Source organism: Artemia sp. Qi Xiang Cuo, chromosome 16 (genome assembly GCF_049724085.1).
Source record: "Artemia sp. Qi Xiang Cuo chromosome 16, ASM4972408v1, whole genome shotgun sequence".
NCBI lineage: Eukaryota > Metazoa > Arthropoda > Branchiopoda > Anostraca > Artemiidae > Artemia > Artemia sp. Qi Xiang Cuo.
The window spans coordinates 37,091,322-37,105,361 of record NC_142809.1 but is presented as its reverse complement, the minus strand read 5'-3'; the positions used below and the strand labels follow the sequence as shown (position 1 = coordinate 37,105,361).

Here is a 14,040-nt window from a genome sequence, read left to right as displayed (position 1 = left end):
TTTACATTTATTATGTAACTTGTCTTTGTATTGTATCGCGCTAAGCTGAAAAAAAAACTAACGAAGAAACCGGTTTGTTCACGAGTTTTACACAGCGTAAACTTGAGTGAGTTGACCATAATTAAGTTCCAAAACTCTTTTCCCCTACGGAAATTTAAAAAATAAAACTCAAATAAAATTCTCAAATTTGAAGAGCCTTCTTGGGAGGGGGACTATTTACCGGGGGAGTATAAGTATTTGGACAGTTTTGTTAAAATTATATATTTCCCATATATTATTTCACTTGTCTTAGGGCCGTTTTTTAGCACTAAGATCTTTCATCTTTCTGCAAATATTATCTTTTTTTTCAACTCATCTTTGTTCTAAGATCTTACAGCTCACTGATGTTAGCAAAAAGTATGAAAGACACCATCTTTCTACCATATAGAACAATGATGAGAGAACTTTGATGATATACTTATCATTGTTCTCAGACCGCTGATCAGAGCAGAATGATGAAAGATGTTTGCATAAAAACGACAAAAGATGTAAGATCTTAGTTCAAAGATTTCACTTTTAATCGTTTTCTGATCAAGGAGGCACACTTGTGCCTCTATAAAGAGGCGACCCACCACAATGTTAAGCGATTTCCGGTCCTAGCGGTCGCAGAGAGACAGCGGTAATCGCATTTTGTAGCCCAAGCTCAAACTAAGAAATGTGCAAAATTTCACCCCCTCCGACTTTATCTTCATGGGTAGAAGTGGGCCGGAAGTTTCAACCCTCCGACCACAGCCCCCCTTTAACGTTGTCCGATTGGGTTGAAATTTAGAGGTTAAGCTTTCCTAGGGTCCGGGAGCTTATCCTCGAAATTTCAGCTCAATCCAAATATAGCCACTTAAGTTCAAATTTATTTTTTTTAGCCACGCCTACAGGCCACAGTTGGCAACTGATCCGGGTGAATGAGGACTCATTCGAAGCAGAATTCGACCTGTTAGGGACTTTTGATATTTTCAGACCGAAAAAATTATCCCCCGAATTTACATTTACGAAAAACCTCGTTTTCCTATAAGAGCCCATGTTAATTTTTCCAACCACAGCCCCCTTAAACATTGTTTGATCGGACTGAAATTTAGAGGATGAGTTTTCATGGGGCCTGGGAGCTTATCCTCGAAATTTCAGCTCAATCTGATTACTCCTTCCCTGTTTTCCAAAAACCAAATATCAAGTTTTGTGGGATTTGCTTGCGTCAAAAATAGATTCCACTTACTAAAAAATAATTACAATTGTGTCTCTTTAGTACAGCGGTCGATACTCCAGACTGTCAGGCGGAAGACCCGGGTTCGTTTCCCCGACAGAAGAAATTTTTTATATACTGAATTTAAAGTTTAAAAAAGAAACTCAGTTTCTTTTTTAAATCAAGGAGGCACACTTGTGCCTCTATAAAGAGGCGACCCACCACAATGTTAAGCGATTTCCGGTCCTAGCGGTCGCAGAGAGACAGTGGTAATTGCATTTTGTAGCCCAAGCTCAAACTAAGAAACGTGCAAAATTTCACCCCCCTCCGACTTTATCTTCATGGGTAAAAGTGGGCCGGAAGTTTCGACCCTCCGACCACAGCCCCCCTTTAACGTTGTCCGATTGGGTTTAAATTTAGAGGTTAAGCTTTCCTAGGGCCCAGGAGCTTATCCTCGAAATTTCAGCTCCATCCGATCACTCCTTCCCTGTTTTCCAAAAACCAAATATAGCCACTTAAAGTTCAATTTTTTTTTTTTTTAGCCACGCCTACAGGCCACAGTTGGTAACTGATCCGAGTGAATGAGGACTCATTCGAAGCAGAATTCGACCTGTTAGGGCCTTTTGATATTTTCAGACCGAAAAAATTATCCCCCGAATTTACATTTACAAAAACCTCATTTTCCTATAAGAGCCAGCTATAAGCGGGCTCTTATCGTTTTCCTATAAGAGCCTGCGAAAACACGGGCTCGTTTTCCTATAAGAGCCCACAAGCCCGCAAGCTGTCAAATCAGCTAACAGTTAGTCAAGCAATAATAAGTAATAAACTGTACAAAAACGTGCAGAAATTATTTGAAAAAAACTACGTTTTCTAAAGAGTTAAAGAGGCTGAGTTATAAGGTCGAACCTTAAAACGTACAGGGATTAGGAGGCACAGTTGAGGGGCTGCCGCCCCCAAACCCCGCTTTCGCAGCCTTTAAATAAAAAAAAAGTTTTTTAAACTGAAAGTAAGGAGCGACATCAAATCTTAAAACGAACAGAAGTTATTCCGTATATGAAAGGGGCTGTGCCCTCCTCAACGCCTTGCTCTTTACGCTAAAGTTTGACTTTCTCACAACTCTTTTTTTTAAACAATAAAACTTTAGCGTAAAGAGCGAGGCGTTGAGGAGGGCACAGCCTCTTTCATATACGGAATAATTTCTGTTCGTTTTAAGATTTAATGTCGCTCCTTACTTTCAGTTTAAAAAACTTTTTTTTTTTATTTAAAGGCTGTGAAAGCGGGGGGTTTGGGGGGCGGCAGCCCCCCAACTGTGCCTCCTAATCCCTGTACGTTTTAAGGTTCGACCTTGTAACTCAGCCTCTTTAACTCTTTAGAAAACGTAGTTTCTTTCAAATAATAAAAGATTAAGATCTTTGCACATTGAGAGAGAAGTGACGAGTGAAAAAACGGCCCTTTTGTCTTGTCTCAAGCTAAGCTAAAAAAAAAAACTAACAAAGAAACCGGTTTGTTCTCGAGTTTTAAAAAGCTTAAAATTGAGTGAGTTACCCATAATACACAAGTACCAAAACTCCTTTCCCCTACGGAAATAAAAAAATTAAACTCAAATACGATTCTCAAATTTGGAAAGCCTTCTTTTCCACGGGGGAGTAAAGTATTTGGACCGTTTGAAGTCAGAAAATAATTCTTTCTAGGTATATAGCCACTAAATTATGTTATTTTACTATGTTCTTGGCCGTATATTTGGCTTTAAAATACAATTCTATCTATATCTATCTAATATACAAAATAATTGTAACAAAAATATTTTGCATGCAGACCAGCTAAACTTTACCCCCCCCCCCTTAATATGATAATCTATAGCCCAAATTTATTTATAACGCAAAGAAGAAAATAACGAAGAACTGGGGAGTTCTCGAATTTTAAACACCGACAGCGTCAGTAAGTGGCGCATAATACACAATTACCAAAATCCCTTCCCCGCTACGGAAATAAAAAAAAAAAATTCAAATAAAATTCTCAAGTTTGGAAAACCATAATATGAATATGATAGGCCAGAGCAGGAATATCAGACAAATTTAATGTAGTATCAACACGGTCGAAGGATGTCGCGGCTGCAGCTCAGTTCCGAGATGCCTGGCAACGGGGGCCATGTCCGGGAGGGGGGGGGGTATTTACCGCGGGGGGACACGCCGGCAACCACAACAGGACACCCATCGAGAAAGTAGTTCAGACTTAAGTCCAGCAAGCACAGGGAAAGTGGATGATTTGAATCTGATCCATAGTATGAATATGATAGGCCAGAGCAGGAATATCAGACAAATTCAATGTAGTATCAACACGGTCGAAGGATGTCACGACTGCAGCTCAGTTCCGAGATGCCTGGCAAGGCTTCGTAGACGCCCTATGCGCCATTCTTGGCTTTGGAGGATCTAAGGATAAGGTTAATCAACTATGAAACATTTCTAGTCAGGCTTGTGCCACTTCAAAATTCTGCACATAAGAGAATGAAAGTTTTGGAAAGTAAAGACAAAGAAAGATAAAATAGTAATTAAATAAATAAAAAGGCTCTTTTTATGTCCAGCAAAAGGATTTTAGATTACCATTTCAGCTTTTGGTTGGAATTCCCAGCCATTAATTCTCTTCCTTCTTGGCATAAATTCTCTTTCTTGAAGTAGTTGAAGGCCTTTGAAAAACATAATGTCTTACCTCAGGGTGCCAAACGTTTCTTTTTGGTGTAAAGCCTATCATTATTGATAATAATTTTATGGTGATTTTGGTGAATTGCTGGTGATTTTTGGTGACTTTTATGGTTTAAAGTTAGTGATTTTTATTTTGTTGTGGTGGCAACCCTTTCAGTCAAATTTAATTTATTTTTAGCTTGTTTTGAGTTATTCTAGTTCTTCTGCGTAACTTCGCAATGTCAGTGGTGCTAGTATTGTTAGTTCCTATTACACAGTGGTAAACCACGGGATTCTCGCTTCTTTTCAAATTCCTAAATTCTTTCTTGTGAAAGAAACTAAATTCTATCTGAACACGGTATAGTGAAACCACCCTGAAAAGGATTTAGTGAAGCTCTGACAAAACTCGGTAATTTTCAAAGGGAAAACAACCCAGTGACTCCAAGATTCGAACACTAATTTGTATGTCTTATTGAAAGCAAAATTCTCCATGATCTTCAAATAAACTTTCTAGAAATTAATGCCCATCTAAACAGAATACTGTTAGCAAATTCTATTTATTCTGCATACCCTACGAACAGGGACTCACTATTTATTTTTATCAAAATATTGTCCAGAAAAAAACAACAAAGAACTTCTTCGACCGGAAACCGAAAATACGATGGCCGAAGTGAAACTCGTCTCCTCTGAGAACCTGGCATGAGTGTAAACATAATAATAACTTATCATTTATTTTGTAGATATTTTACTATCATTTTGGATTAAAACTATAAAGCTTTGGTATTGTGGTTTAATTACACTAATAAGCTTATCGTGATTTGGATATGATGGAATCAATGAGTAATGATAGAGTGAAGCAGGAGTATAGTAATAGTAAGGATTACCAAATACTAGGTCAAGTAGAATAATAACGTCAAACGAAATGAGTGCGCAAAAATGTACGCTTTATTAAAAACTATAGTACTAAATTCGTCATCATGAATAAAATCCAAATGTAAAAATATAAAAGTGATAACACAAAAAAAAAAAAAATTATCACATCACTATTGGAACAGGTCGCATTTTGCAAATTCCAATCATGCAAGCCGAACAAGTTTCTTTGACGTGTGGGGCCACAGGTCGCCCTGACTTTCTTGATTTTAGCATCAAATTTGGAAGAGGTCCAGAGTACAGTTTGTGATTAATCACCATGAACAAATTGTTAATAACCTATAAATAAATGAAAAGTTATTTATGGTCAAAGGCATTTGAAAAATTTAAAGCCTTATATAACCAAAAAAGAACTCAGGAAAAAAGGAATTGTAAAAAAAGAAGAAACAGAAACTAGGTTCTTGTTTAACGCGGGTCAATGGTGTGACTGTAAGCTCAACCAGAGTCAACCCAGCTCTAAATGGGTACCCGGAGAAATCTGAGGGGAAAACACAGGAAGCGTCAGATAATTTGCTCCTAACCACGCATTGCACTCCCGGTCAAAGACATCGAATCACGAGATCGGTACCTGCGCAACGCAGACCATTGGTCTGGTCAGCATGCAAAAAAGTTTTTTTTTTAAGTTTTAATGCACCCATGCTCTGCTGGATGCTGCCCATGGAATCCAGATTGATATTGGCGAAAGAAATAGTAAGTATCAAAATGACACAAAAGATGCTCTGGAATTGCCTTTTCGGAAGTTATGCCTTCAACAGAAGAGAAATCGGCCTATGGTTCCCTAGATCCTCACGATCCCCTCCTCTTAAATTCCTAGATAGCGCTACTGATCAACCAAAAGACATGATGATTTTAAAATCGACAGAAAAATATGTCCGATAATTTTAGCAGGGATTTAGTCGAAAGAGGCAAACAAGATGAGATTAAAGGATAAAACTGTTCCCGTCTATCACTGCTTCATCACTGGATAAGTAGTCATTTATTTAGAAGACGGAGGTCCCGGGAATTGCTTCCATGAATAAGCAATAGAAGGAGGTTTGCCACCGTTGTATTATTGTACCACCTAAGCAAAAATTTGGTCAGCTGATGCCAAACGAGGTCTTTCTTCGATATCAACTTATCACCCGTTTCAGGAGCATTGAGAATAGTTACAGGTTTTACCAACGATCGTGTCCCCTCTTAAACACATCTCCATGTCTTCTTAACATTTTTTTGCAGTCAAATAAAATGCATTGGTAAAAATGTAACGTTAACTGTACGCATCAGTAATTTCAGTTAGATTTTTTTCCTCTTGCGTTAGTATGTTTATAGCTTGTAAATATCGTGGTAAAATGTGCCGTTGTAAAAATATAACGTTAACTTTACGCATCAGCAATTTCATTTAGATTTTTTTCTTCTTGTGTTATGAGGTTTTTTTCTTCTTGCGTTACGAAGACACATTTTTGTTTATACCTGCACAACATTCACAACATATTTTTCTTCTTTGACTTTCAATGGTCCAGTTATATTTTCTTATTCCTTGATTTAGATCAGTGGGTTCCATTGTAACTGAACCCCCGTGCAACTGAACCCCCGTATAACCAAACCCCCGTAAAACTGAAACCCCGTGCATCTGAACCCTCGTGCTACTGAACCCTCATGCTACTGAAACCTCGTGCAACTCAACCCCGTGCAACTCAACCCCATTTAAATAAACCCCCGTGTAACTGAACCCCCATGTAACTGTAACTGTGTGTAACCATGTGACTGTGTGTTAACAGAACACAACTGATGAGCGAAAAGTAATGAAGAGACGGGTAATACCGAACTCTCAGCTACCATTCTTGGGAGACATCTGACACTTTATAAGTGACCATGGAATTCCTGTGTTGTTTTAAAGTCACTTTTCTTTGAATAGGCAGCGTGGCGGCAGAGTGTACCTGGCGACGATAAATCACATCAGTCCTGTTTTTGTCAGGAAAAAATTACTCAGTGATAATTTATAGCTCCCGCTAGCATTATGTGCTTCTAGGTCCGGGCCTAGGGACCTATTGGTAAATCCAGGCCTGAGCGTGCACAGATTTCCTTTTGGTGAATTGACTTTCCCTTTAAGCACTCTCTGAAAGTTTCAACTTAATACACAAATCCATTTTTGAGACATGCCATTTTGAAAATCTGCATGCACATACGTGTCTTTTGATTTAGTTCAAGTTCCACCTCAAATACCTCATTCTGTCAAATTTTCAATTTGATATGCGTAGCCTTAATAGTGCTAGTTTAATAGTAGCACAGGTCGTAGTAGGAACAGTAGAAGTAATAAGTGTTGAATTAGTAGTAGTAGTAGCAGTATTAATAGCAGCAGTAGCAGGTAGATGCCCCAGAAGTTTCATTTTGATACGCTAAGCTGTTCCAAAAAATTTGCTGATACACCTGTATCAGCAATCTGTATGTTATTGCAAGTTACGAATTGTTAAAATTTAAGGTTTTTATAGAAGGGATGATCGTAAAAACTTTGAAGGAGGCTCATTCGATTGGAAATTGAAAGTTCAATTTCAATTTCGAAGAATCAAAGGTAATCACAGGACAATCAGCCTTTCCCTCTTAACCGACACCCCCCCCCCCCCCAAAAAAATCCGATCAAAAGAAAAATAAAAATTTTGTTAAAAATAGTCTGAAAATCAAAAAACCATGCCTTTGGGGTTAAAAACCCCACCAGCAGCATCTGGGGCAAGGGCTGTAAGTTAAGCTAGTTGCTCATTGCTAACAAATAAGGTTTTTGTAGAAAAAATTTTGTATGAACTTTGGGGGGGGGGCTCATTCGATTGGAAATCATAATTTCCAGTGCACTTTTTCAGATTTAAAAGTGATCGAAGGGCCACGTGTGACAGATGATGTCATGATTGATTGATTTGTCACGAAAGGGGAATTAATTTGTTGTTTCTAAGGGGAATTATTGATTCACGAAAGGGGAATTAATTTATTGTTTCCAAGGAGAATAGTGTCCTGGACGAAGTTTAATAATATCTTTGGAGTTCAACCAGAATTGTTTCCGGGGCAAAGCTTATAAATAACTGACAGGTGATGGCAAGGTTAATTGTAACTCCGGCGAATGTTTTGATCTTAGAGTTTAACGCGGGAAAAGATTTCTTAGTGATTTCAAATGTGACAGCGCAGAGATGCCAAAAACAAAGGGAACACGATGAAACTACGTTTAGAGATTATTTGGGCGAAACCGTTTTAGACATTTTAGGGAATTATTTCGGCGAAACACTTAGAGACATTTTAAAAGATGATTTTAGAAGATGTTTTAGAAGAGGTTTTGAGTTTGGCCGTTATACTACACAAGTTCTATTTAAAAAGTGCCGTGAGGTCCCCTACCCCAACCCCAAAGAGCCCCGATCCCCATACCCCGACCCAAAGGGTTCCGATCCCCCTAACCCAACCCCGAACGAAGCCCCCCGCCCACAAAGGTTCCCCCAAGCTTCCAAAGGGTCCCCCGGGCCCCTGAGCCCTCATTTTTTAATACTTTTTTAAGGCTTTACTATATCTTTTCAGAACAGTTTCCTTTCTTAATGTCCCTCCTAAACCTATTTTACAAGTTGAAGTACTTATCTTTTTCACTCACAACTATACTTTACAGCTTTTTGGTTACCTCATCACCAAGAAATAATTTTCAAAAACCATTTCAGAGCAAGTTACTTTCTTAATGTCCATCCTGAACCCATTTTCCAACATGAAGTACTTATCTTTTTCACCCACAACTATACTTTACAGCTTTTTGGATACCTCAACACCAAGAAATACTTTTCAAAGACCATTGCAGAGCAAGTTACTTTCTTAATATCCCTCCTAAACCCATTTTTCAACATGAAGTACTTATCTTTTTCATCCACAACTATTCTGTACAGCTTTTAGGATACCTCAACACCAAGAAATACTTTTCAAAGATCATTTCAGAGCAAGTTACTTTCTTAATGTCCCTCCTAAACCTATTTTACAAGTTAAAGTACTTATCTTTTTAATCCACAACTATACTATAAGGCTTTTTTGGATACCTCAATACCAAGAAATACTTTTCAAAGACCATTTCAGAGCAAGTTACTTTCTTAATGTCCCTCCTAAACCCATTTTCCAACTTGAAGTACTTATATTTTTCACCCACAAATATACTATACAGCTTTTTGGATAACTCAACAGCAATAAATACTATTCAAAGACCATTTCAGAGCACGTTAATTTCTTAATGTCTCTACTAAACCAATTTTCCAACTTGAAGTTATTATCATTTTCATCCACAACTATACCTTACAGCTTTTTGGTTACCTCAACACCAAGAAATACTTTTCAAAGACCATTTCAGAGCAAGTTACTTTCTTAATGTCCCTCCTAAACCCATTGTTCCACATGAAGTACTTATCTTTTTAACCCACAACTATACTATACAGCTTTTTGGATACCAAAACACCAAGAAAAACTTTTCAACGACCATTTCAGAGCAAGTTACTTTCTTAATGCTCCTTCTAAACCTATTTTACAAGTTGAAGTACTTACCTTTTTCACCCACAACTATACTTTACAGCATTTTGGATACCTCAAAACAAAGACATACCTTTTTAAGACCATTTCAGAGCAAGTAACATTCTTTATGTCTCTACTAAACTCATATTCAGAATTGTAGTACTTATCTAAATCAAAAACGACAAAACATTAAAGCTTTATGTAACCCAAACCAACCATAAGAACATAACAAAGAAAATAAAAGAGAACGAAAATATATTAATGTCCCAAATAAACAAATTTTACAACTTGAAGTACTTATCTTTTTCATCCACAACTATACTTTACAGCTTTTTGGTTACCTCAACACCAAGAAATACTTTTCAAAGACCATTTCAGAGCAACTTACTTTCTTAATGCCCCTCCTACACCCATCGTACAACATGAAGTACTTATCTTTTTCACCCACAACTATACTTTACAGCTTTTTGGATACCTCAACACCAAGAAATACTTTTCAAAGACCATTTCAGAGCAAGTTACTTTCTTAATGTCCCTTCAAAACCTATTTTACAAGTTGAAGTACTTATCTTTTTCACCCACAACTATACTTTACAGCTTTTTGGTTACCTCAAAACCTCGTGATTCCTTTCGAGGACCATTCCTTAGCAATTACCTTTAACACTGTCTATTTTACGACCAGTGCCCGAAATGACGTACTTATTTTTGTCACCCACTAAAAATATCTTAAGCTTTTTTGACACCTAAACACCATTTTCTACCTTTTAATGACAATTTCAGTGAAAACTATATTCTTAAAGTCACTACTAAACTCCATTTTCCAACTTGAAGTACTTATCTTTTTCATTCACAACTATACTTTACAGCTTTTTGGATACCTCAACACCAAGAAATACTTTCAAAGACCATTTCAGAGCATGTTACTTTCTTAAAGGCCCTCCACAACCAATTTGCCATCGTGAATTACTTATCTTTTTCACCACAACTATACTTTACAGCTTTTTGGATACCTCAACACCAAGAAATACTTTTCAAAGACCATTTCAGAGCAAGTTCCTTTCTTAATGTCCCTCCTAAACCCATTTTCCAACTTGAAGTACTTTCTCAAAGACAATTTCAGAGCAAGTTCCTTTCTCAATGTCCCTTCTAAACCCATTTTCCAACTTGAAGTACTTATCTTTTTCACCCACAACTATACTTTACAGCTTTTTGTATAGTTCAAAACGAATAAAAACTTTAAAAAGACAATTTCTGAGTAAGTTAATTTCTTTATGTCAATCCTAAACCCATTTTACAACTTGAAGTACTTATATCTTTCACCCACAACTCTACTTTACATCTTTTTGAATACCTCAACTCCAATAAATATTTGTCGTTGACCTGGTCCGAGAAAGCACCAGCCAGTACGTCCCTTATCCATCCATTCATCTACATAAAGAACTTCACTTGTACATTCACCCCTATACTTAACAACTAGCCGGACCACAACTCACCTGGTACATATACTCAGATCCAATATCATATCACGTACCAATCTGAATAACCATTCACAACCCTTTATAAACCATGAAGAACTTACCCTTTTAAACCACAACAATACTTTACAGCTTTTTTGATACCTTAACACCAAGAAATACATTTCAACTACCATTTCAGAGAAATTTACTTTCTTAATGTCAATCCTAATCATATTTTACAAATTTAATTCATTATCTTTTTAACCAAAAAGATAATTTACAGCTTTTTTGATATCTCAACACAAAAAAATACTTTTCAAAGACCATTTCAGAGCAAGTTACTTTCTTAATGTCTCTTCAAAACCCATTTTCCAACTCGAAGTAATTATCTTCTTCACCCACACCTATACTTTGGAACTTTTTGGATACCTCAACACAAAGAAATACTTTTCAAACACCATTTCAGAGCAAGATACTTTCTTAATTTCCCTCCTGAACCCATGTACAAACTTGAAGTACTTATCTATTTCACACACAACTATACTTTACAGCTTTTTGGATAACTCAACACCAAGAAATACTTTTCAAAGACCATTTCAGAGCAAGTTCCTTTCTTAATGTCCCTCCTAAACCAATTATACATCTACAAGTACTTACATTTTTCACCAACAACTATACTCTACAGCTTTTTTGATACTTCAGCACCAAGAAATACTTTTCAAAGACAATGTCAGAGCACGTTCCTATATTTTTGTCCCTTCAAGACCCATTTTCAAAATTTAAGTAACTATATTTATCTAAATAAACAAGCCATGACAGCATATTTTTTTAATAAAAAACAATAAATACTTTTAAAAGACAATTTCAGAGCAAGTTACTTTATTAATTTACCTACTAAACACATTTTAAAACTTGAAGTACATATCTTTTACACCCTCAACTATACTTTACAGCTTTTTGGATACCTCAACACCAAGAAATACTTTTCAAAGACCCTTTCAGAGCAAGTTACTTTTAATGTCCCTTCTAAACCCATTTTCCAACTTGAAGTACTTAGCTTTTTCATCCACAACTATACTTTACAGCTTTTTGGTTACCTCAACACCAAGAAATACTTTTCAATGACCATTTCAGAGCAAATTACTTTCTTAATGTCCCTCCTAAACCCATTTTACAAGTTGAAGTACTTATCCTTTTCACCCACAACTATACTTTACAGCTTTTTGGATACCACAACACCAAGACATACTTTTCAAAGACAATTTCAGACCTAGTTACTTTCTTAATATCTCTTCTCAACCCATTTTCCAACTTGAAGTACTTATTTTTTTCACCCACAACTATACTTTACAGCTTTTTGGTTACCTCAACACCAAGAAATACTTTTCCCGGAAGAAGAAAAGGCCCAAGACATAAAAAATTTAAAGTTTACTTCTAAATTTTTACGTAGAAGATAGGAAGTTATACCATGATTGTGATTATTTTCTATGAAGATAAAAAGTTTCACTTTAATTCTAAATTTTCTTAAATTCAGTTCCAAACTTTCTCAAAGAGTTGAAAAAATTTAAAGTTCTGTTCCAAATATTTCCCTGGAAGAAGAAAAGTTAAACTTCAATTCTGAATTTTCTCAATGAAAATGAAGTTATTCATCAATTCTATTTTCTCAAAATATTACAAAATTTTCCACTTCAATTCAGATTTTTCTCAAAGAGATGAAAAAATTTAAAATATTGTTCCAAATTTTTCTTAGAAGATAGAAAAGTTCAAGTTCTAATCTGAATTTTACCAAATAACATAATTAAATTATAATTTCTCCAGAGAAAATAAAAAGCTTCCACTTCAGTTTTAAGTTCACCAAGACATAAAAAATTTAAAGTTCTGTTATACATTTTTACATAGAAGATAGGAAAAGTTATACTATGATTATGATTATTTTCCATGAAGATAAAAAGTTTCACTTTAATTCTCAATTTTCTTATATTCAGTTCCGACTTTTCACATAGAGATGAAAAAATTTAAAGTTCTGTTCCAAATTTTTCTTAGAAGATAGAAAAGTTCAAGTTCTCTTCTGAATTTTACCAAAGAACACAATTCAATTCTAATTTCACCAGAGAAAATAAAGCTTCCACTTCAGTCTTAAGTTTACAACTCCATAAAACATTTAAAGTTCGGTTCTAAATTGTTCTATAGTAGACGGAAAAAGCTTTAACTTGATTATGGTTATTTTATATGAAGATAAAAAGTTTCAGTTTAATTCTAAATTTTGTTAAATTCAGTTCTGACCTTTCTCAGAAATGAAAAAATTTAGTTCTGTTCCAAATATTTTCCCGGAAGAAGAAAAGTTCAACTTCGATTCTGAATTTTCTTAATGAAAATGAAATAAGTTATTGATCATTTCTATTTTTCAAAAATAATATAAAAATTTTCCACTTCAGTTCAGATTTTTCTCAAAGAGATGAAAAATTTAAAATACTTCCAAATTTTTCATAGAAGATAGAAAAGTCCAAGTTCTCTTCTGAATTTTACCAACAAACACAATTTAATTCTAATTTCTCCAGAGAAAATAAAAATCTTCCACTTCAGTTTTAAGTTCACCAACACATAAAAAATTTAAAGTTCAGTTCTAAATTTTTCCGTAGAAGATAGGAAAAGTTATACCATGATTATGATTATTTTCTATGAAGATAAAAAGTTTCACCTTAATTCTAAATTTTCTTAAATTCAGTTCCGACCTTTCTCAAAGAGATGAAAAAATTTAAAGTTCTGTTCCAACTTTTCTTCTTCCGGGAAAATATTTGGAACATAACTTTAAATTTTTTCATCTCTTTGAGAAAGATCGGAACTGAATTTAAGAAAATTTAGAATTAAGGTGAAACTTTTTATCTTCATAGAAAATAACCACAATAATGGTATAACTTTTCCTATCTTCTACGGAAAAATTTAGAACTGAACTTTAATTTTTTTATGTCTTGGTGAACTTAAAACTGAAGTGGAAGCTTTTTATTTTCTCTGGTGAAATTAGAATTGAATTGTGTTCTTTGGTAAAATTCAGAAGAGAACTTGAACTTTTCTATCTTCTACGAAAAATTTGGAACAGTATTTTAAATTTTTTCATCTCTGAGAAAAATCTGAATTGAAGTGGAAACTTTTTATATTATTTGGAAAAATAGAAATGATCAATAACTTATTTCATTTTTATTAAGAAAATGAAGAATCGAAGTTGAACTTTTCTTCTTCCGGGAAAATATTTGGAACAGAACTTTAATTT

The 14,040-nt window shown here is 35.2% G+C and overlaps 1 protein-coding gene across 1 annotated transcript in view; it reads right to left on the bottom strand.

Annotated features, from left to right (window-relative positions):
* Positions 1–4,924: 4,924 nt before the first annotated feature.
* Positions 4,925–14,040, bottom strand: part of LOC148942865 (uncharacterized) — a 34,331-nt gene continuing 25,215 nt past the window's right edge. Inside the window, exon 4 of the mRNA XM_089102536.1 lies at positions 4,925–5,100. Within this exon, the coding sequence (XP_088958662.1) occupies positions 4,927–5,100 (174 nt within the window). The 3' untranslated portion in view covers positions 4,925–4,926. The remainder of the gene's footprint in view (positions 5,101–14,040) is intronic.